At 53.1% G+C, this 20,281-nt stretch overlaps 7 protein-coding genes across 7 annotated transcripts; 4 read left to right on the top strand and 3 right to left on the bottom strand.

The window, feature by feature from the left end:
• Positions 1 to 96: 96 nt before the first annotated feature.
• N0V89_001066 (uncharacterized protein) lies at positions 97 to 1,190 on the top strand (the record flags this gene model as incomplete). The annotated part of the gene is made up of 3 exons (XM_056209881.1): positions 97 to 145; positions 206 to 658; positions 715 to 1,190. 3 exons carry the CDS (start codon positions 97 to 99, stop codon positions 1,188 to 1,190), a joined length of 978 nt encoding a protein of 325 aa, XP_056076703.1.
• Positions 1,191 to 2,204: 1,014 nt separating this feature from the next.
• Positions 2,205 to 3,473, top strand: N0V89_001065 (uncharacterized protein; the record flags this gene model as incomplete). Its single annotated transcript, XM_056209880.1, has 1 exon — positions 2,205 to 3,473. One exon carries the CDS (start codon positions 2,205 to 2,207, stop codon positions 3,471 to 3,473), a length of 1,269 nt encoding a protein of 422 aa, XP_056076702.1.
• Positions 3,474 to 4,497: 1,024 nt separating this feature from the next.
• Positions 4,498 to 5,519, top strand: N0V89_001064 (uncharacterized protein; the record flags this gene model as incomplete). The annotated part of the gene is made up of 3 exons (XM_056209879.1): positions 4,498 to 4,636; positions 4,685 to 4,983; positions 5,025 to 5,519. The coding sequence occupies 3 exons, from the start codon at positions 4,498 to 4,500 to the stop codon at positions 5,517 to 5,519; spliced, it is 933 nt and encodes a 310-aa protein (XP_056076701.1).
• Positions 5,520 to 8,284: 2,765 nt separating this feature from the next.
• On the top strand, positions 8,285 to 8,977 carry N0V89_001063 (uncharacterized protein; the record flags this gene model as incomplete). Its single annotated transcript, XM_056209878.1, has 1 exon — positions 8,285 to 8,977. One exon carries the CDS (start codon positions 8,285 to 8,287, stop codon positions 8,975 to 8,977), a length of 693 nt encoding a protein of 230 aa, XP_056076700.1.
• Positions 8,978 to 9,609: 632 nt separating this feature from the next.
• N0V89_001062 (uncharacterized protein) lies at positions 9,610 to 10,568 on the bottom strand (the record flags this gene model as incomplete). Its single annotated transcript, XM_056209877.1, has 4 exons — positions 9,610 to 10,024; positions 10,119 to 10,179; positions 10,241 to 10,266; positions 10,327 to 10,568. 4 exons carry the CDS (start codon positions 10,566 to 10,568, stop codon positions 9,610 to 9,612), a joined length of 744 nt encoding a protein of 247 aa, XP_056076699.1.
• Positions 10,569 to 12,267: 1,699 nt separating this feature from the next.
• GVP36 (BAR domain-containing protein) lies at positions 12,268 to 13,532 on the bottom strand (the record flags this gene model as incomplete). Its single annotated transcript, XM_056209876.1, has 5 exons — positions 12,268 to 12,429; positions 12,487 to 13,087; positions 13,152 to 13,234; positions 13,331 to 13,403; positions 13,489 to 13,532. The coding sequence occupies 5 exons, from the start codon at positions 13,530 to 13,532 to the stop codon at positions 12,268 to 12,270; spliced, it is 963 nt and encodes a 320-aa protein (XP_056076698.1).
• A 1,485-nt stretch (positions 13,533 to 15,017) lies between these two features.
• On the bottom strand, positions 15,018 to 17,540 carry N0V89_001060 (uncharacterized protein; the record flags this gene model as incomplete). The annotated part of the gene is made up of 4 exons (XM_056209875.1): positions 15,018 to 15,402; positions 15,505 to 16,298; positions 16,347 to 17,003; positions 17,241 to 17,540. 4 exons carry the CDS (start codon positions 17,538 to 17,540, stop codon positions 15,018 to 15,020), a joined length of 2,136 nt encoding a protein of 711 aa, XP_056076697.1.
• Positions 17,541 to 20,281: the final 2,741 nt, after the last annotated feature.

Genomic DNA, 20,281 nt, shown 5'->3' with positions numbered 1-20,281 from the left:
TTTACGTCTGTGACGTGCATAATTTGTGGTCTTGACCTTTCTAATTCCTTCTTTTCCCTATTAACTGGGCTTTGCCTTTATTCTTGCTCCTTCAACATGTCTCTGAAGACTTTCTTCACCCTGGCCCTTGCGACTGGTTTCGCTGGTAAGTAAATCCTCTTTCTCACAACCCACTGGAGTAGATACTGATGTGATTAATGTATAGCCGCAAAACCAATCAACGCCCCCCAGTCGCTCCCCGCCTACCCCATCTCAAAGCGTCAGATCGGTGCCATTGAGAATGGCTTTGGCGGCGAAGGCTTTAATTTCATCGACGGCTTTAACCGCTTCAACGACCAGCAGCAAGTCCTACAGATCAAAGAGCAAAGCATCCAGATCCAGGACAACGGGCGCCAGCAGGCCGTCGTGCAGCAGGTCAAGGAGGTCCTTGTCGTGAACCAGCAGCAGAATGGAATGAAACGTGACATGAACAACCTATTCCGCAAGGCGAGTTACAGAAACCAGGGACAGAAGAATAACGAGGCGACGGTCATGCTGGTCGTGCAGCAGATTCAGGTGTCCGTCGCGGATGATCGAGGGAATGCGTTCCAGCAGGATATCTTTGTGCAGAGTGCGTTGGTTGCCAATCGTGGAGCCAGAGTGACGAACACTGTCATGGGTGAGTTTTCCATACTGCCTTTCTCCAATATGGTTGCTCTCGCTAACGCGGAGAAGTGTTCGAATCTCAAGCCCTCATCGCAACTCAAGTCCTCGGCAACCGCGGTTCAGGCTTCGGCGGCATCGCAGGCGTCGGCAGCGTGCCCGCGACCAATGCCGCTCAGCTTCCCACCAAGACTGCAGATCTCCAGCTCTTCGACTCCCGCCCGACCTGGTCTGTTGTCGCGGAGGATCCAGCGGCTACGCTGGGCGCGGTATGGCAGGCCGAGCTGGAAGACTTGCAGAAGGTCGAGCAGGATCAGGCAGACAACCAGGTGAACAATGACGCTGCACAGAAGGAGAAGGAGGCTCTTGATAAGGCGAAGGCGGAGCAGGAGCAACAGCAACAGGGTCAGGAGCAGCAGCAGGAGGGTGAGCAACAGCAGGGAGAGGAACAGCAGGATGCTGAGGCGTCTCAGTCCGCCCAGGCCTCGCAGTCGGCTGAAGCTACGTCAACCGCTGCCGCTGCTGAAGCTACTCCAGCTGCTGAGTAGACGTGCGCTCCCTGCCGATGGAGCTGCATCCTACCGCCATCTGGACCAGTCGATGAGTCCTGAAGGGAAAATGATCAGTCGGGTCTACCCTTTTCAATACCGATTCGATCAATTGTTGGGCATGTTCTGTTTGGCGTCTGGACTTCCAGATTTGATGCATTCGCGGAGTGTATGAGGCTGGTATGCCTGCTCTCGACTGGTTCGTAGATTGTTGGGATGACTTGATGAGTACCTTGGATTTGGAAAGAGAAAGACTATGACAAATATACTACAAATGAGAATTAACTTGTAAACTTTCCCTTCTCTTCCACTACATCAAGTGTCACAGTGTGTTGTTCAGCGAGCTGGTGTCAATGCTTCATGGCGCCGGTCTACCCTCGTTACTTGAGAACAACTCGGGGCTGCGCAGATGGCAAGGGTCTACAGTCAAATAAAATTATTGCATTTTGACAGCGTGGTTTCGATCTACGGATTGTTCGTGTTTTTGACGTTGATGACGCGTAGAGTGTTCGAGTATACACCCAGTTGCGGATGGACTTCGCTTGGTGTAACAGGAGGGAATCTCCTCTGGGAGCGAATTCTAGAATCCAATTCCAACGTCAAAGCGGGTTTGTCATAGGCAAACATTGTAGGTTGTTATTGGTGAGGTTTGAGAGATGAGGGTTCGGTGGTACGTGCGCTCCGCCACCGACTCCAGCCTCTCATCCCCGCGGCAAAGCTCTCCACTTCCGCTGTCACATCATTTTCCTACGGTGTACTGCTCTTTTTCCAATATGGCTTGGCCTTATCCGTGAAGTCCCTTGTGTTTCTACCAAGTCAACTCTTTCAATCTGCCATTGCAAGAAGCAAAGCCGGCAGATACAGTCGGCGGCGGAGATACCGATTCCTAAAGTGTAATCCACCGACTGGGTAAAAGCTCGCGAGACCTCCAGAAGGCCAGCTTTTGTCTCCCTTGAACAGTATCTTGACTGGATATTAGATGCCTTGGGATATCACACAGTCTAAATCTCCGTCATGGCAGAAAAAGACGCCATCCTCGTCGTTGCCCCGGCAGGCGACCTTGTACTGGACGTGAGCCAGGCAGAAGGAGCCCCTCGATTCTCCTATCGCGTCGATTCGAAAGCGCTGCGAGGAAGCTCGCGATACTTTGAGAACCTACTCAGCGAACGCTTCAGTGAAGGGGAACAATTGTCAGCTGCGCTCGCAGCCTTGAAACTAGCCGGGCACTCAAACCTCGCAGATGCACCCGTCGATGCCTTACCTCGAATATCCATCGTTGACGTCGGCAGAACGAGCGCTTCAACCATACAAAATCTGCTCGCCGACTTCCTGCGTGCTGTTCATGGGGAGGATCTTTCCGTTGCCGCGCCTCCCGTTCCAAATCTGGCCAACCTCGCTGTTGTCGCCGATCGATTTGATGCAACCGAGACGCTCTCGCGATATGTGCGAAGGAAAAGATATGGGGCATTGCTGGATGCAAAGTCAGCCAAGGGACGGATAAGCATAGGCATGACAGAGGAGCGCGTACGACAGAAACTGCTGGTTGGGTTGTTGTTCGACCACGCGCCTTGGGTTACGCGGTACTCGAAACATTTGATTCTGCGGGATTCGTCACAGTGGCAGCCAGGCGTTGAGGAGGACCATACCAGACCTTTGTGGTGGAATCTGCCTAATGGAGTCGAAGACGAGCTAATACAGCGACGAGAGTATATCCTGGAAACGATAAACTCGCTACAATCGCATTTCCTTAGGCTGTACACTTCTGGCGAGCGGCAATGCAAGCTGGGCTACGACACATCCATACAATGCGACTCCTTCCAGCTCGGCGAAATGGTACGCTTCTTCACCAGGCTAGGCACCCTACGATTACAAGGTACCATTTACGACAACACCGAACCGACGTATCATAGTGGAGACATTGAACGATTGTTGGAGTCGCTGCGCCAATGCTCGTCATACCAAGTCGACCGAAATCATGCCCATTGCGGGCTACGAACGAGGATTCTTCCTCTTGTTGATTTGATACAGAATCAACTGTGTTTAGACACGACCAGTCTCGACATTGGTCTATGCCTTGAATGTTGGAACAATCACCGAGATACGTACGCCTGGTCAGAGGCGAAGAGACCGGTATTGTGGGCTCAACCCAGGTCTTTGACCGGTAACCGAATGCTCTCGAAGGGACACCAACGAACGCCTAGCAGTTGCCTTCACAGGCATATAGTGGTCCGGGACCTGTTCATGGCTACCGAAAGGGACTGGACAGCTAGGGACGCCTACTGAAGCTGAAGGCATGGATGCGATTGCGGCCGCATCCTGAAGGTTACCTCAGGGCGTGGTCAGCCGCCAAAGCTTCCCCAGTCCCGGACCAGGCTATACACACGAGACTGGCTCGTGCCTGGCATACCCTGGTTATGCCAGCCCTATCAAGCCACAGCCGTTGCGATTGAGCCTAAGGCAGAGAAGGGCGGATCGATGTTGTTTCGAGCTGGTAGATGATACGTTCGCGCATTGCACATTTCCAGAGCATCGATGGACTTCTCTTGGTGCCGGTGGCCGATAACGTACGAGAGATGCAGAATCAGCCCTTGGGTGGGCCTTGATAGCGTAATGGACGTATCGATAGTTGTGTGCCGTGGTGGGAATGCTAGTTTACTGCGGGGTCGTTCACTCTGCTGGTGGAATGGTTCGCAACTATGGTGCAACCGTCACCCAAGCTCGTGGTTATCAGCAGATCAGGTATTGTTGACTGGTCGTAGAGTTCGCAAACTGATGCGGCGCGGCCATGCGGGTCACGAACACGGTTCACTATCTAGGCGGAGCGCTTGTTGATCGAGGCTGTGCCCGACCTCACGGTAACTCAGCCCCCAACGACAACTGCGCGCAGTACTAGGTGTCCTTTCAGAAGAAAGCCACAGGGCAGGTGAGATTTGTTTGATCCACATATCCGCATGTCTCGTGTTAGTCGGAGGCTGCTGTGGCTAGTTGCGCCACGCAAGGCAGGCATGAGGCAGAGACAGGCATATTGATGAGTTGGGTGCGGTACAGCAGACTGGTTATAAGAGCATGCCCGAGCCATGGTACCATGTGTCTCATTCCGCTGCATTAGGCCACAACCTGCGCAAATCGAACCTACCCAATTGAGTCACCTGCGCGTTATTCAAAGAAACTACTGAAGCAACTACCCATGTCCGTGTCACCTGTGGCCGCTTTCTTGTTCGACCACCACATCGCCCCTCCACCCAGCATATCTCACCATCGCGATATACTACTTTCGGGCACTCACCCACAGCGGAACCCACACAACATGTTCGACAGCTTGAAGAAGAAGCTCTCCAGACGAGGCTCGAATCCACTCGTACAGAAGTCGGCTACTCAAGGCGGTTATCTTGCACCTGGCAATAACAGCCCGCTCACTAATCCATCGCCGGCGACTCGCCGTCCTAGTACGAAGACGACTCTCCCCTTTGCAAGAACATATTAACAATCACCAGGTGGCTCATCTACAAATCCTCTCGCACAACAAGGCGCAAACAATGACCCACCCCCAGCTTACACTCCCGGCCCAGCAACGCCAGCACCTGTTGCTCACCAAGCCCCCATCACGCCAGCCACAGATGATGACCCCTATGCCTTTCTCCGGAACTTCGACACCGTCTTCCTAATCGACGACTCAGGCTCCATGGCCGGCGGCCGCTGGCGCCAAGTCGAGCAAGCCCTCAGCGTTATCGCGCCCATCTGCGCCGAGCGCGATGAGGACGGCATAGACGTCTACTTCCTCAACAACAAGAAAGTCTGGAAGCACCAGCGCACCGCGGGGCACACATTATCGAGATCTTCCAGGACGCCAAGCCCGGCGGGCAGACCTTCACCGGCAAGCGCCTATATGAGATCCTGACGCCAATTCTTGCGCGCTACAAGAGGAACCCGACCGGCACGAAGCCTGTGAATGTCATTGTGATTACGGATGGTCAGGCGCATGATGATGTCGCGGGCACGATCCAGGATGTCGCGAAGAAGTTGGATAAGTGGGAGGCACCGCCGTGGCAGGTGGGGATTCAATTCTTCCAAATTGGGAATGATCCCGAAGCCCGAAGCATGCTGAAGCAACTTGATGATGAGCTGGCCGGTAACGATGACTTGCGGGATATCGTCGACACGGTGCCCTTCACTAGCGAGACCGGCGGCCAGTTATCAGGGGCGGGCATCATGAAGGTGAGCACAAACAAAACTATCTCAAATATCTACGAGCTAATGAGAATGCAGGTGGTCCTCGGTAGCGTCAACCGCCGTCTGGACAGGAACTCTAAGGAACTTCACCGGTCGTGATGGGCTTCTCATCCTTTCTTGTTCGTACGATGGCATAGCTTAATCTACGTGCATGTGCCTTCTTCGTACAGAGGGTGGGGCATTCTATCGACAGCCGGATTTTTTTTTTTCCTACTGGTCGGCGTTAATGGTTGGGCACTTGCGCACATCGTGTCCCGGTATGGGTGGGTCAGTTGCTGCGATCAATGATACCCAACCACCATGGTTATGTTCTCGAGCCGAAATAGGTATTCCGAAGTGCATTAGATTCTTCTGGCTTGTTCAACCGGGCCAAGGATAGATTTTGTGGCTCCATCTCCAGGAGCACGCATGTAGCTACAGTACTAAAATCATTATCTCACCAATCAGAAGGCACGTTTCGGCGGCTACTGCATATCTATGCATGGTATGCAATTATGTGAAGACCCTCGTACTGACACGTGGTGCGGACAGAGTCGGTCAGGGAGGGGTAAGTGTGCCTGACGAGGCTGACTTTCGTTTTTTACTCCTTTTCACAGGCTTAAACGGAAGGCAAGGCCCGGAGATACCGGTAGCATGGTAATATCACAGTAAACAATAGTCGATATATAACATGTTGTCTAGAGAATGTACGTCAGCAGCGTAAGCATTGATATCATGTAGTGAATTGACCTCTCACACCAACAACAAGCTGGCACTTGCACAAAGTTTGTGCTCGATGACGACAATCCATACTTATTCAACGAAAATACGGCATCGTGATACAGCTAATATGCAATTGAATTCATGACAGCTGTGCAACTAACGAATACAAACACCCAAGTCTAATTCGGCCCATTCCAGTGCGTCAAGGAAGCGCATTGCAACGTCCACATTCTATAGCATCAAGCGAGAGTAACGCTACATGCACGTACTGACAAGCTATGTGTAAGACAGCTGCAGATACTCCTGCGTGTTCGTCCTGCGAGAGCGGCTGCTATAGTTAGTGTTGTGCATGAGGTAAACTCAGTGGAGTTGTGGAAAAGAAAAAAACACGTTATAGCAATTCTTCTGGGAAAGCACCTTCTGGTGTACCACAATCACATCATGAACTCAGTTCCAGACTCTAGAAAGTGCATGTCATCAACCTCCCACATTTCTAGGCAACGGAATGGGTGCGCAGTGCTACTTTCACACAGCCGAAAGCTGGATCGCCTATGGCACCTGTGAAACCAACACAATACTGTAGCCATTGGCTCAGTTCAATACCAAAACATCACGCTTTTGTCGAGATACAACGGATGCAGTGCGGGTATGCATGGTGTTCCCGTTTCTGTGTTTCCACGGAGTGCTACACTCCTTCCTTCGATGTACGTACGCGCCACCCATCCACAGAATGACTTGCAGGGCATGCACGCTTACACAGTGCTATAGTGCATGCGTAGCTTCTCGCGCAAGGCAGATTTGAGGGAAGCCGGGCCGGAGTGGTGGTAAAATGGGAGTAGATGTAGGACGGTATGCGGGGCACCCGGTGGACTAGGTATGCAAAGATAGAATGCGCAAGAAGTCTGCCTTGAGTTCCGTGGAGCTGCATACACTGAGGAGAGTGTAGCGGTGCGCCTTGTACAGTGAGCGGTGTATCCCTCGGCAAATTGGGATTCTTCCGGAATAGATGGGTTTGGATAGGTTTAGTATAAGGATTGAAAACGGTCGGGCCATGACAGAGGTGTTTCGAATGCTGCATGATACGCTGTGATCTGAGAACGTGGCCATAGAAAGGTTCAGCCCGTCATCGATGCAACCCTCTCTGTTTAATTGACCAATTTGAGAGGTTACGTCAAAGATACGCCGAAAATGGTGGCAATGGCAAATATCGATGCATCTCGATGTCTTTATCTCAAATGTACTTGGATGTATGATTGACTCTTGTACCAAGAAACACTCAGGATCTTACTCAATTGGGTTCGGGGAGTTGCATGTTAGTGCTATCCGAGAATGGGCATCTGACGTCCATCGCGCAACTTTCAAGCTCTAGGAAATTACACGGCTAAGCGTTTCTGTGAAAATAGCCTTGCGATGAGCAAAAGCGTCAAGTCGACCAATTACATGAAGAATGAAGTGAATGATGGTATGTCGACCTGGGATGATTATTATCGTGAAAAACCTCGATGCCGTTGAATTCCTTGCCAAGGTTCGCAGCTCGGAGAAGTTCAAATCTGTTGGCTCTGTTTTTTCAGAAGCTACTCCTGTGTTATAGCCACGCCTGCATTATAGCCACGCCTGCTAATGAATACGGCGCCGACCTGGTTGTTTTCGGGGAATGACTCGCAGTACATATATTTGCGAAAAGGACACTGTGCCTTTGTCCAGCTCCCCGTTATCCTTCAGCACCGGAGGTTTCATCGCTAAAATCCCATACATGATGTTCTATGAACGGAAAGGGATGGACTTTATGTGAGTGAGTAGGGAAGCTGATGTGAAGCGCGTTCCGACTGCCCACTTCTCGCCCAATGAGAGCTCGGACGTTGCCCAATTGTCAGCCCACCACAACCATCACACCACACTCGCACTTCCCTAAACTGCACGGATACATCATTAGACTCCACGATGGCTCCCTAAATATCTCTCCGACAATGCCTGGCTATACAACCCGGTTATCCTTCTTCGCACTTCAAGCCCTCCTCACTGCCTTCCTCCTATCGCGTGCACCCTCCACGATGACAACTTTCCCACCCTCCAAACAATGGGCCGACGGCCCCTGTTCCCTGGTTCAGACACCCCAATACAAAACAAAAAGGACCGACGTGTTTACCACCGGCGCAACACATATGGCCCACATCCACAACGCCATCCTCCGCGGCTACAACTCCATCTACCTCCAAGCGCCCCTCATCTCGCACGAAGACAAAAATGATTTCATTGGGTACTGCACCGCTTGGTTCAAGTTTGTGAAAAGCCACCATGATGACGAAGAAGCGGAGTTATTTCCCAAAATAGAAGAGGTAATGGGGCGGAACGATTTGTTCGCAGAGACGCACAAGGAGCACGAGTCATTTCTTGCGGGACTGGCCAGGTTTAACGAGTATCTGACTACGCTGGGCGAACCGTACGACTTCGATGGGAAAGAACTGTTGAAGATTATGGATTCCTTCCAAGGACCATTCAACCACCATTTCCACCACGAAATAGAGACGATCGCTTCCTTCTCATTCCTTCCTGAAGCAAAGAAAGCGGAAGAGGCAGCTGCGATATTCAAAGCGTGGGGGAAGAAGACGGTGACGAAGGCGGGGACCACGGATGTAGTTCCTTTTTTCTTGCTGAATCTGGATGTCACGTATGAAGAGGGGATGTGGACAAGTTGGCCGCCGATGCCTGTACCGATAAGGTGGGGACTGGTAAATATCGCTGGTGCGTATCATTGGGCTTGGTGGAAATTTGCGAGCTGTGATGCTAGTGGGAAACCGAGGGAGTTGTGGGCGCTGGCCCAACCACAGAGGCCTGAGAATGGTGCGACGTCTTGAGCGGAGAGGCCTGGTGGGGAGTTCCCGGGAGCGATGTACGAATAGTGTTTTGCCATGGTGGTGGTCTTACGATCTCGTCTTCAAAGAGTCCTTTTTATTGTGCCACCTTTTCCGCCTGTATACTCGAGTAACAACTTCGTTGGTTCTGGTATGTAGATAGATGTCATCATACAAAGAAAGTAGCGGTATCTCGTCCAGACGAAGATATACGCTTCAGGCTGGACCTGCAGCTGAATCATACATGGATGTGGGAGCTTTGGTATTACTGAGTTGTACTTGTCCAATTGTAGTAGCTTCAAGCTTCTTGATGCGTGACGTAAACGCCTTGCTGACTGACTGACTGACTGAGGAAAATAGGTACCTTTCAATGCCAATTACTTAGTCAAGAAAATTTTTCGAGTCTCTGCGTGATAAAGGGCAATGCCAGACATGCAGTAATTGTTAACTGCCCTCTACTTCACTTCATTCCCAGGCTTCTGCTGAAGTTCGATATTCTCCTGCAAACGCACTTTCTCCTTACCCACATGATACAGACTCGGTCCGGGGTGTCCAATGGCCAGACACAATACTGCGACGCACATAACCCTACTCACGTCAGCAAACTCCCCAAGATAACTTCTCAAGCCGGAAACTTACACGCCCTCCAAGGCAACAAAATCCCACTGATGCCTAAAACCCGGCCCAAAATACCCATCCTTCAGCTCCACAATACGGTAAATGCACCTTACCAGAATCAACACTACGGCCGCAAAATTCGCGCCCAAGAAAACCCTTAATGTCCCCAGTAATTCACGCCCGTGCAACCGCCCATACCGGGCGAGGTAGTCTACGAAGAACGACAGGAAGAGTACGAGCACGACGACCTGCAGTATGAGACCCGCTTTTGAGACGTCGACGCCGGTGTTCACGGCGCTGACAGTAGCACCTGTGGCGGAGAGCGCGCCGCCCGTGGCTTGTAGGACGAGGCAGATTATGTCGGCGGGGATGAAGACGTAGTAGAAGAGCTTTGGTGGGAGGCGGGAGAGAACCGGATCAGCTGTAATGATGCTTCACGTTGCTCTTAGTCACACCTTTCGTTTGATCTAGTCCATGGGAAGGAAGACGGACAAAGAAAGGAAGAAGGAGCAAGGAAGAAACTTACAGTTGCGAAAGGAGCACATACACTGCAGCGCAGTAGAACACTGGGGCTACCGTTATGCAGACTGTCCATCAACATTAGCCCCCTACCCCTTCATGGCCTTACACACACCGATTCCTACTTACTGATCTGCATCAGAAAGGCATTGAAACTAAACGGATTACCATGTAGCATGATCCGTCCGCCATACCCCACTATCTGCAGCACGCACCCTGCCACCATACACCCCATGTACCCCCAGGCCCGGTACTTGACCCCTTGTGCCGTGTGGAGGAGAAGAAGGACGCCAAAGATGGCCAGTAGCGCTGCGTTGGCGCTGATGGAAGGCCGATACCCAAAGACACCCCATTCGACAGGGCAGAGGGTGAGTGTGCAGTTTGCGGAGGGGCCGAAGGGGATAAGATTGACCCAAATTTCGCCCGGAGGCCATTGTGCGTCTACAGTGGTGGACATGGTTGGAGATGTGGTGGGTATGAGGTGGAGGTGATGGCAAGAGGAGGATGCTGCTCAGCGCGGCCTCCAGAGATAGTGTGTATGGCTGATCTGGCTGTGGATTGTACCTGGCAGGTTGGGCGGTTGTCCATTCGTATACCTTAGGTGGTGAGTCCAGTCTCTATGGTTCGAGCAACAGTACGGCCGAGCGCGGCACGCATGAAGCCGTGTAAGAGCACACGGATTTTTTGCAGTCAAGATACCGTCACCCGGGTACAATGCTCGTAAGGCTTGGACCTTTGAGAAGGAGGATTACTATTCGCTACCAGATCAGTGAACGCCCAGCTCGAGTAGTAGGATCAAATCAAACCTTCTTGGTGCAAAGAGATATGTAGTCGGCCAACCTCTGGAATGAAGGCACGAAATAAGATGCACCTACAAAGAAAACAGCACAAAACTCTTTTCATCATATAGCGGTGCCCTCGCCCCGGCGCGTCGCATTCGCTTGTGGCAGGGCGGCTTCGCTCCCATCGGCATCCGGAACGTACGTGATTGGAGAGGCGCCTCAGGTTATTTTTTGGGGCGACGTTTCGGCGTAGCGGCCCCCAGAACCGCACCGCGCTTCTTGAAAAACCGTGCCGAAACGGGCTACCCTTGCGACAAGGCTGGGAACTTGAGCAGCGCGGATAGTTGTAAGGCCGTGTTTCGACGGACTAAGCATTTCTTTGAGATGGGTATCGAGGACATGGATATCGAGAGGCAGTCTAATACGCCAGATGTGGGTGGTGGCTCGATTGGTTTCCAACATGCCGTCATCAACACGGGCTGAAGCTGCGCCTAGTCCCACCCGCTTGCAGCTTTATTCAAGGCAGTCGAACACGCTGTCTCGGTTGATACCATCCTTTGGTCGAGCCAGTGAACAGAGAGTCGCATCTCGATATGCTGGCCTCGATTGCTGTCGTCCATACCGCCATCAACACCGACCATCGACGAAGGAAGACGAAGGAAGGCAGCACAGTACAAGGCCAAATCATTCGAGCGTCCAATTGGTATGCCTTGCTGACGCCATCTCTGGCTCGGCCGTGGACGTCCCGCAAGTATTGCACTGGATGAGGGGACAGCGAGAATAGAAGTAAACAGAGTCGAGTGTTAGAATGAAATGCAGCGGAGATTGCATACGCAGATAGTACGTTCTTTCCATATGCGAGCGAACTCTTTCCCAAACAAACATGAAAGCAAATCACTCGAGTGCTCTGTTAGCATACGTATTGACGAAGTTTCCCTCACTACCAGCCCTGGGCCAAGGGTTCTAGAATCACCTTCGTACAATGATGCGAGGTCTACTGCGACCATCTTAAAAGGAGCCAAAGCTGGGACAATCAGGACTCAATCGACCAATGTGGATTCCAAACTAATGCGCAGGTGTAACAGGGGGTCCAATTTCCCGCAACACAACACCTAAAGAAAAGCCTCCCAAACAGCCAGAAAGGCGCATCTCCCGATCCACACAGTTGTGGAATATCTTCACCAGCCCGGCCCTGGAGCCCGACTCTCGATTCTTACACATTGTTGCATCTTGCGGCAGTCTAGGCTCCCTCACGAGCCTTACGGTAGCTGGCCTGCGCGCTCGAAAATCAGTGGGGATTACGATACTTTTGCTGAAGTAGAGTATCAGAGCGAGTCGTCAGGGAAAAAGGAGTTGGTCACGATGACAGAACGATTAGAAACCAGAGGAGTCATGGCGACGCACCTCTTGCTCGACCTGGAGCTGATCCACGACGGGCGCCAGCTCCGACAGGATCTCGTATGCCTTCTTGTGGTACTCGAGCTGCGCGGCGATGAGATCCGCGAGATTGCGCAGCGGCTCGGGGGTGTCAAGGACCTAGGTTCATCGTGTTAGATGATGTGTGCTGGAAGTGGTACGAGAAATTAGACTCACGTTCTTCATGACGCCGACAGCCTCCTCAGTCTGTCCCACAAACTCATCCTCAGCCTGTTCGATCTTAGCCCGCTGCTCCTCGGTCAGATCCTCTTCATTAATGGTGTGCTGCTGAGCCTTCTGGCCGGGCAGCGAGAAAGCACCGCCCTTGACGTTGGCCTTGGTAGCATCCAAGCTGAGCCGCGAGTTCTCCACCGCCTTGCGGGCACGTGTTGCAAACATGATGTTCGTGTTGAGCGTTGTACTCCAGCCTGCTAGAAACTTGCTTTGGATTTGGGCATCCTGAGCCAACCGGGCTTCTCCAACCTTCTCGCTGGCAACGGCAAACTTCTCGAGGGCCGTGGCTAGCGGGTCCTCGCCGGCACCGGAGTGCTCTCCCTGCAGAGTGTGCGAGCTGTTGACCGCGGCGCGGGCCACAGCGTGGCTGAAGGTCTTGGGCTGCGGCTTTGCGGACGGGGGTGCGGTAAGAGCAGCCTGTGCTTCGGCGGGGGAGGTTGCGGCGGAGAGGAGCTGGACCTTCTCGCCGACGGTTCGGCCAAGATCGTTGAAGGACTCGCGAATGTTGGTCGGGTAGTCGTATGCTTCATTAGAATATTGGGAGCTGTAAAGGGAGCATCATCAGACATGCGCTGGTAGGGTAGGAAAGGAGTAGCGGGGTGTCGTACGTGACCTGGAGCATGGTGTTGTGCACCTTCTTCAGCGCATCCACGCGCTTCTCGAGCTCAATGTAGTCGGGGGGCAGTTGAGTCTATCACGGGCCGTGTCAACATGTTTACTGGTGAAGCTGGGCGGAGGCCTCAGGATTGCTCAAGTTATATCACGTTGGGCTGCGAGGCTTTCATACCTTGTCGACATCTTGACCAAGCGTCTCCTTGACCAGCTGCTGCGTCCTCGCCGCAAAAGGCGTGAACGAAGCACTACAAACGCCATGTCAGCACATCCAGAGCTGCGCAACCCGCGCCAGAGCCCGAGGTGCAAGGGGAGAGCGGCGAGCGAACGTACGAGATGTTCTTTCCGAAAGCTCCGAGTTTCTGAAAGTTGTCCATGTTGGTCGAGTAGTTGCAAGAGCGGGGGTGAGCTAATCGAGTTCCAGATGGGTGGTTTGCAATCGAGGCGTGGACCAGCTGCTGAGCTCACATTCATGTGTACGATGGGGTTCATGCACGGACCCTGACGCTATGCCGCATCAGGTACGTTAGGCGCATCCGAGAGCATACCACCTCCATGTCCTTTGCCTTTGCCTCTATTCTGTCACGCATTTGCGCTCTTCTTCGAATAACGGAAGAAATGCATTATACTCATTTGAAGTCACACGAAGTAGAGTCTGGTCCTTGGAATTCCGGAGGATGGAGGAAGACATATTGATGCCCGACTCCATGCCTCCGCATTCATGATCCCAAAGAACCTCACCTTAAGGTTCCGTTTGTTCGATGGCTATAGCTTTCGATTGTAATGTTACTTGCCGATACTTAACCCTAAATCGATCTTAAAACCTTTGCTATGGCCAAATACATCTTACATATTTTTCGCAAGCCAAGGGAACCCAAAGCTTTGTGTATCATGACAGGCAAGCTATAGGTTGTGACAACAGGAAGACACCTGATTGCCCGGTGTAGAAGCGTTCCGCGTCTGAAGCATGTCCGCGGAGATACCGGTGGGAACATCCTCCGAGAGGTGCTTCTGTTTCAACGAGTTCTCACCGACGAGACGAGTGACACTGTGGGGTGGAAGGCAGCACCAAGCTATTATTGTCCCACGTCAGTCCTTGAGTTTATCTGAGACACTGTGCTTTATCTTTGTTGCACCCGAAAACGAAGTACGCTCTACCATAACGTAGCCACGATGGAGTTGAGATGTAAAGCCAAGAATGCATAGGTCTACATTATTTACTGAGGTAATCGGTACAGCAAGCAAATAAATCATCACCAGTAGACACCAAACTGCCTACATCTGTGTTCCAGAAGAGGGCTGCCACGCAAGTGTGTTGCTGTGCAAGCCGTACCGTATGCAAAGGGTATCCCAACCAGTCTTACCCTAACAGTCCAGACCAAACACTGAACCCAAGATACCACAATGATCCTCCAATCTAACAAGAGAGTTGAACTTTTGTATGGCCGTCTCATCTCTCCCTACACCACCTCCCTTGCAGCCGTAACATTACACACGTGCTGCCAAACGAGAATTCACTGTGCTCTTCCCACCTTTAGCTCGACGTCGAAACAAGCAGCTGCGGGGAACCCATCCGGGCACTGGTACCTTCCATGCAGTGCTGCCAGCGTTCGCTAACCCCTGCGAAACACAGCCCTAGCTCCCTGCACACCACGTCGTACAATCTGCCAACTGTACGAACGGCATTTCGTGACACCCTGATCGACAGGATACAGCGTGGCTTGCGTCCTTTGGAGGACGTGAAACGCACTGAAAGTGGTGCAATAGACAGTTTCGTCGTGCGGTACTGGAGATGCACGCAGCCGCGATCCGGCGTCCTGTCCGACTGCGATTGACGAGCCGCAACTACGGCGTTCTTGCACTCACGAAAACTTTCCCAATCCGTACGGCTCCGCACCAAACGATTTCGGATCGAACCCATACTCATAATCCGGACTTGACCCTGTATAGTAAAGCATGTCATCCGTATTTGTACCAACACTGCCCAGGCCCACAGTGTCCTCGGTGGCATTACTACTCGTGTCGTCCGGTGGAGAGTCCGAGATGGTCAGGGTGCCGAAAATGCCGCGCATTTCGCGAAGGTTCTCGGAGACTTCGTCTTTGGGGGCGGTGGTGCGCTCCTGGATGAAGTCTTTGATTGATCGGATGATGGGTGGGCAGCCTTCGTCGTTGGGGAGCCACCAATCCGACTGAGGGATGCCCCAGCCGCCGAGGAAGCGGCTGCGGAGGACATTGGAGTAGATGTATCTAGATGGTGTGTCAGCAAGGTATAATCTCTTATGATGTTTGAGTAAGAAAGTGGGCCGTGTGTGCTGGAAGATCGTGAAAAGGACAAATCAATGGACTTACCCTGCACTTTCCACCTTCGCTAGTGTCTTACGACACCACGTCACCGTCTTTGGATCTTTCGGCAGGAACAACGTCGCAATCGCGAAAGAAGCTTGCGCTTCGATCATTGCGCCAGGAGGTGCATCTGGATAATTCCGAATAGCTTCGAACAATTGAGCAGAACGTAATGCTCGCTTAGTAACCTCGGGATCGAACGGCTTCTGCAAGGCCAGAGAGCTCGACAAATCGTACATGAACATGATGCCCCACATGTCCAGCTTTAGGTAATTCGAAGTCCAATAGCTTCCACCCCAGAGCAGATCAGGTTCGAAGGCGTTGACAACGCTGTCAGGGTCCGGGGTTCCAGGTATCCTATGGACCTTGTGCTTGGGATCGAGGAGCATGGGGTCGATGTTGGATTCTAGCGCGTGTACTCGCTCGCCGAGCTTTGGCAACTCCTCCATGAACTCCGCGTCACTGATCATCCCCTTCCCTTTCTTGAAGAAAAAGTCGCTCGAATCTTTCGCAACAAGTCGTGAGTATGCGAACCGCTCGTCGTACCGTAATCCTAGCTCGTCCGGCTGCTCGGTAGATTCCATCCGGAAATGCTCGTGCACCGCAACGTACCAATCCCGGCTGAGAATGGCTTCTCCCCCAGACTGGAGGCCGACGAATAAATCAAATCGACTGTACCAAAGTATCACCTTCAATAGAAAAGGTGATTCTGTAATCGTCTCAGGTGTGTAAAGCTGTGTCAGCATCTGATTGGCGGCCTTTTGATGGCCCATCAGGTTGACCCAGTCGCCCAATACTTCCTGAAGGATTGTTAGCTAGTGCTGGGTATCCCGCGAATATAATTCTACCTCAATGGCTGCAAGTTGCAGAATCGTTAGCAGAGTGGATAACCCCTGCTTCTTGGTCTTCATCATGTTCGCACGCAGCCGTGATATTGACTCATCGTAGTACTGTAGAAAGGTGTGCATACGGGCATTCGGTTGATTGAGAGTATGAAAATAAGCGGCATATCCTACGATCGCAAACAACAGAGGAGGGTACCTCATAGCATGTTCGAGATAATCGGTCTTGAAGAATTTTGATGTGTCGTGTTTCAGGGAATAGTGGTGTGCGGACATGTGGTTCTTGAAGTAATCCAAATAGAACTGGATGTCTTTCCGCTGTGCAGGCTTCATGGCTGCGGCTGACTTAGCGGTTGGATGGCTGCTTTTTCGATGTATTGGCGGTCTCGAAGAAGTCATGCTCGGTGTTTTCAAGAAGGTCTCTGTCGATGGTGAGGGACTTCGATCGAGGGTCAATGCTGGCGTGTCGGATGCTTCCCGTCTCCCTTGGCCCTTCTCCTCCACTTCCATGTCATCTTCGTACTCCTCTTCGTCATCGTCAACAATGGGCGGTAATCGTTCTTTTGCGTCATCATTGTGATCTTCCGGGGACGAGCCTTCACCAGAATCTGCGGAAGATGATTTCCCTGACTTGGATCCACTACGGCCAGTCTTCTGGTTCGACTGGGCTTCTGGGTAGATGCATTCGCGATTGCCTTTCCGACATCCTGAGTGTAAAGTAAGTACTTTTTGAAGTAGATTGAATGGTACGGTAACACCTACTTTCGCAAACAGGGTGCGCTTCGTCACACTGAAGGTCATCAGTCTTCAACAACCGTCGTGTATCCGAGAATAGTGACTCACCTTTACTCTGCGCTGCCGGCATGTGAAGCATCCGCTCCGAGTCCTTCGATGTTTTACATGCTCTCCAGGTCCTGGGCGCCGCCTTGTGCGAGCATTCGCATCTTGGGAAGCATCCATGCCACCGGGGACTTCTTGATACTGGCCCAAATAGGGCTGCTGCATGTGCGATTCGACATATGGCGCAAAAGCTCCGGGCATAGTGTGATACACCGGGCTCTCAGGCACGCCGTGTGCATAAGAGCCATCGGCCGCCATCACGGGCGGGACATTCTGCAGATTGGAATTGGGAAGCACATTGGGATTGACGTTGTAGTACTGCGGTGGGATGTTGGCGTTTGGCGGATAGTATCCAGACATTGTGGTGGTACTGGTGCAGAGGCGACCGCGCAGCAGCAATGCAGAACGTATGTAGATGGATGTGGTAGATGGTGACGAGATACTTGCAGAAGTGCGATCAACGTCATCCGTGCCCCGGAAGGTCCAAGGATCGAGCAGGGATCTGAGGACGATCGCAAGCGCTTCTGAGAGGGTCCTGCCACACGGGCGTCAGGCACGGGTGGTAGTCTGATAAGGCGGGATTCGGAAAAGTGGCCCAACTACCAGGCGCCGTGGAGGCCGTATTTGAAGACGACAAACTTAAGGATGGATGATGAGGCTTGCGCTGGGGCCCTTGCTAGCCCAACGAGCGAGACCCCAGTCGGCTTTTAAACAAGACTCCAGAGTCTCGATGCTCATCCGGCAGCAAGGTGGACTTGCGGCGCAACACAGGCACGGCCGTGGGAGGCAGGTGGAGAGGCAGTCTGAAACCAAATGGTGGTGCTCCCAACGGCGGCGGGACACAGCAGCTGGGAGAGGTAGTGCGTGGAGTGTGCGTGTGCCATGTATCTCACAATAGGCACTCCAAGAACGACCAGGGCTCAGCACCGATGTACTGATTCGATGCGGCCTCACTCCACAGGCAGCGTGCTCCTCAGACAGGCGCGGGGAGGAGGACAACCCTGGCTCCACCATGCAAAGAGGGAACAAAGCGTGCTTTCGCCGTCGGTCAGTGCGCAGAGTCGAGCAGTGCTTGATTCGAGCCGGACGATTCCGCTTTCCGCTCCCATGCCATGTTAGCGCAGACTCAAGGACGCTGAGCGGCCCACGGGCGGCACTATAGCAGTGGCTGCTAAGGGTCCACTTTCACAGATGGGAGCAGGGCAAGGCAAGCCTCGAGTGCCCTTCTGGGAGCAGCCCTCTCGCTCCAGCCTGCCGTGGGAGCATGCATCCCGGCCGATGATCGCAGAGTTGACTTGTGCGTCGGAGGTCAGCCATTCGCGCTGCCCGTGGCGCCTAAAGCCAGGATCTCCTTTGCAGCAGGCCAGGTGGGGCCAAGCAAGTGAGATGACAGCAGCACGGGAGGAGAGTTGTTGAGCGCAAGGGACATGAGCGAATGGCAGTGACGTGGAGTGGAGAGAGACGACGGCACTTGGGCTTGGTCTTGGTACCGCGCGCGCCACAAACCATCTCCCCTTACTCGACACGGCGTGAGGGCGGCTGCAGAATTTCTTTGATATAGCCAGCCTTCAGCGTGCGCCCAAAGCGGTGCGAGCTCCGACGCAGGATGCGCTGCCAGAGAGGCCCTGCGCCGGGGAGCCTCTTGAACAAACAGCAGCACACAGCTTTACGAGGTTTGTACATGTCGATGCCTGGGGTTTCTCCCAAGGCGGCTAGCCCTGCACCCACATCAAACCGCCCACAGCGCCGTTCCCCTCTTGCTGCAGTGACAGGCGTTGATGGCGGCAGCAGCAGAGAAGAAGCAAAGAGAGTTGTAAAGCCTGGGTTGGACTCATGCAGCCCAATCAGCGCACGGTTCCGCCCAGAGGCCACATGCAGTTCCCAGCGGTGTGGGATACTGCATCTCCAAGTCCTCAAGAAGGCCACTGCACCGTGAACGCGTCAATCCAGCACGGCGTCTGCGTCCTGCCCTATCAAGCAGTGTGCAAACTGTTGAGGCGCGCATAGCACGCGCTGTGAGCGTTGAAACGGCACTCAAATGGCAAGACACGACTGCTTTTTCTTTGGAAATCGCGCATTGTCAGGCGCCTCCTGGAGAGGGTTCCAGTATGTCATGTTCGGCGACCTAGGATCCTGCAATTCCTCTGCGTGCCGCCAGCATTTGTGATCTGCCGTAGAGTTACAGTGGGGTCCACTTTGTAAATGCATGGTCAGACCGTCGACCGTAGATTCTGCACCTTGTTGCTAGTGTCTCGCGGCGGACGCAGGACCATGTCCCGCTGCAGTGTGAATGGTGCATAATAGACGGTCCGCAGCATAGGTGTGCGATATGAGAGCGCGGTCTTTGCACGATCCAGCACCGCAAACCCCAATCTCCAGGATCGTGCCGCCAGCCGTAGGAACGATGCCGAGAACGGCTCGAGTGGTTATTGTTTCCCTGGATAAGGTCCCGTAGGTTGCGGGCCGCCGTGCGAGAGGGGCATGCACCTGCATGGAGACTTTCCCCGTCTGCAATGTCGACCGGTTGAAGGACGTGTCGACTCCTCTAGGAGTCTACAGATGCCGATGCAGTGCAGCAGGTATTCGCATCTCAGTGCCGGACGGCCAAGCAACCATACCGGCGTCGCGGTTACGTCCACGTGCCGTCACAGGCTTGAACCCTGCTCGAGCCTGCTTTGTGAGACCCATCGATCGACCTTGAAACACACAACTGGATACAAAACTGAAACAAACGTTCCTTGTCTGTGTGCCACTGTCTACCGCGCGCCATCGCCAATGGACAGATGCCACAACCTACTCATGACCGCACTCTGCAAGAACTCTTTACCTGTTACTGTACAGCGTCGCAGTGCGTACAAAAGGCGGTGGCGCTCGAGGATCGGTGTAGATTCCAGGGATCCGCTGCTGGTGACCATCTCTCACGCGCGGATTCCCCCAGGCAAGTTTATCAGGATCCGGAGAAGGCATGCCAGAAGAAAGATAACTTCCGGGTCCCAAGGTCCGCCCTGCACGCTATGTGAGGACTGGCCAATAGCAAAGCTACCGTACCTTCCCTGTGCCAACCTGGTAACCCTCACTCACCTCCAGCATGGCCCATGAAG

The sequence above is a fragment of the Didymosphaeria variabile genome, assembly GCF_027946475.1.
Source record: "Didymosphaeria variabile strain IMI 356815 chromosome Unknown scaffold_1, whole genome shotgun sequence".
Lineage (NCBI taxonomy): Eukaryota > Fungi > Ascomycota > Dothideomycetes > Pleosporales > Didymosphaeriaceae > Didymosphaeria > Didymosphaeria variabile.
Note: the sequence above shows the minus strand (reverse complement) of the source record. Positions and strands in the feature narration are given on the sequence as shown.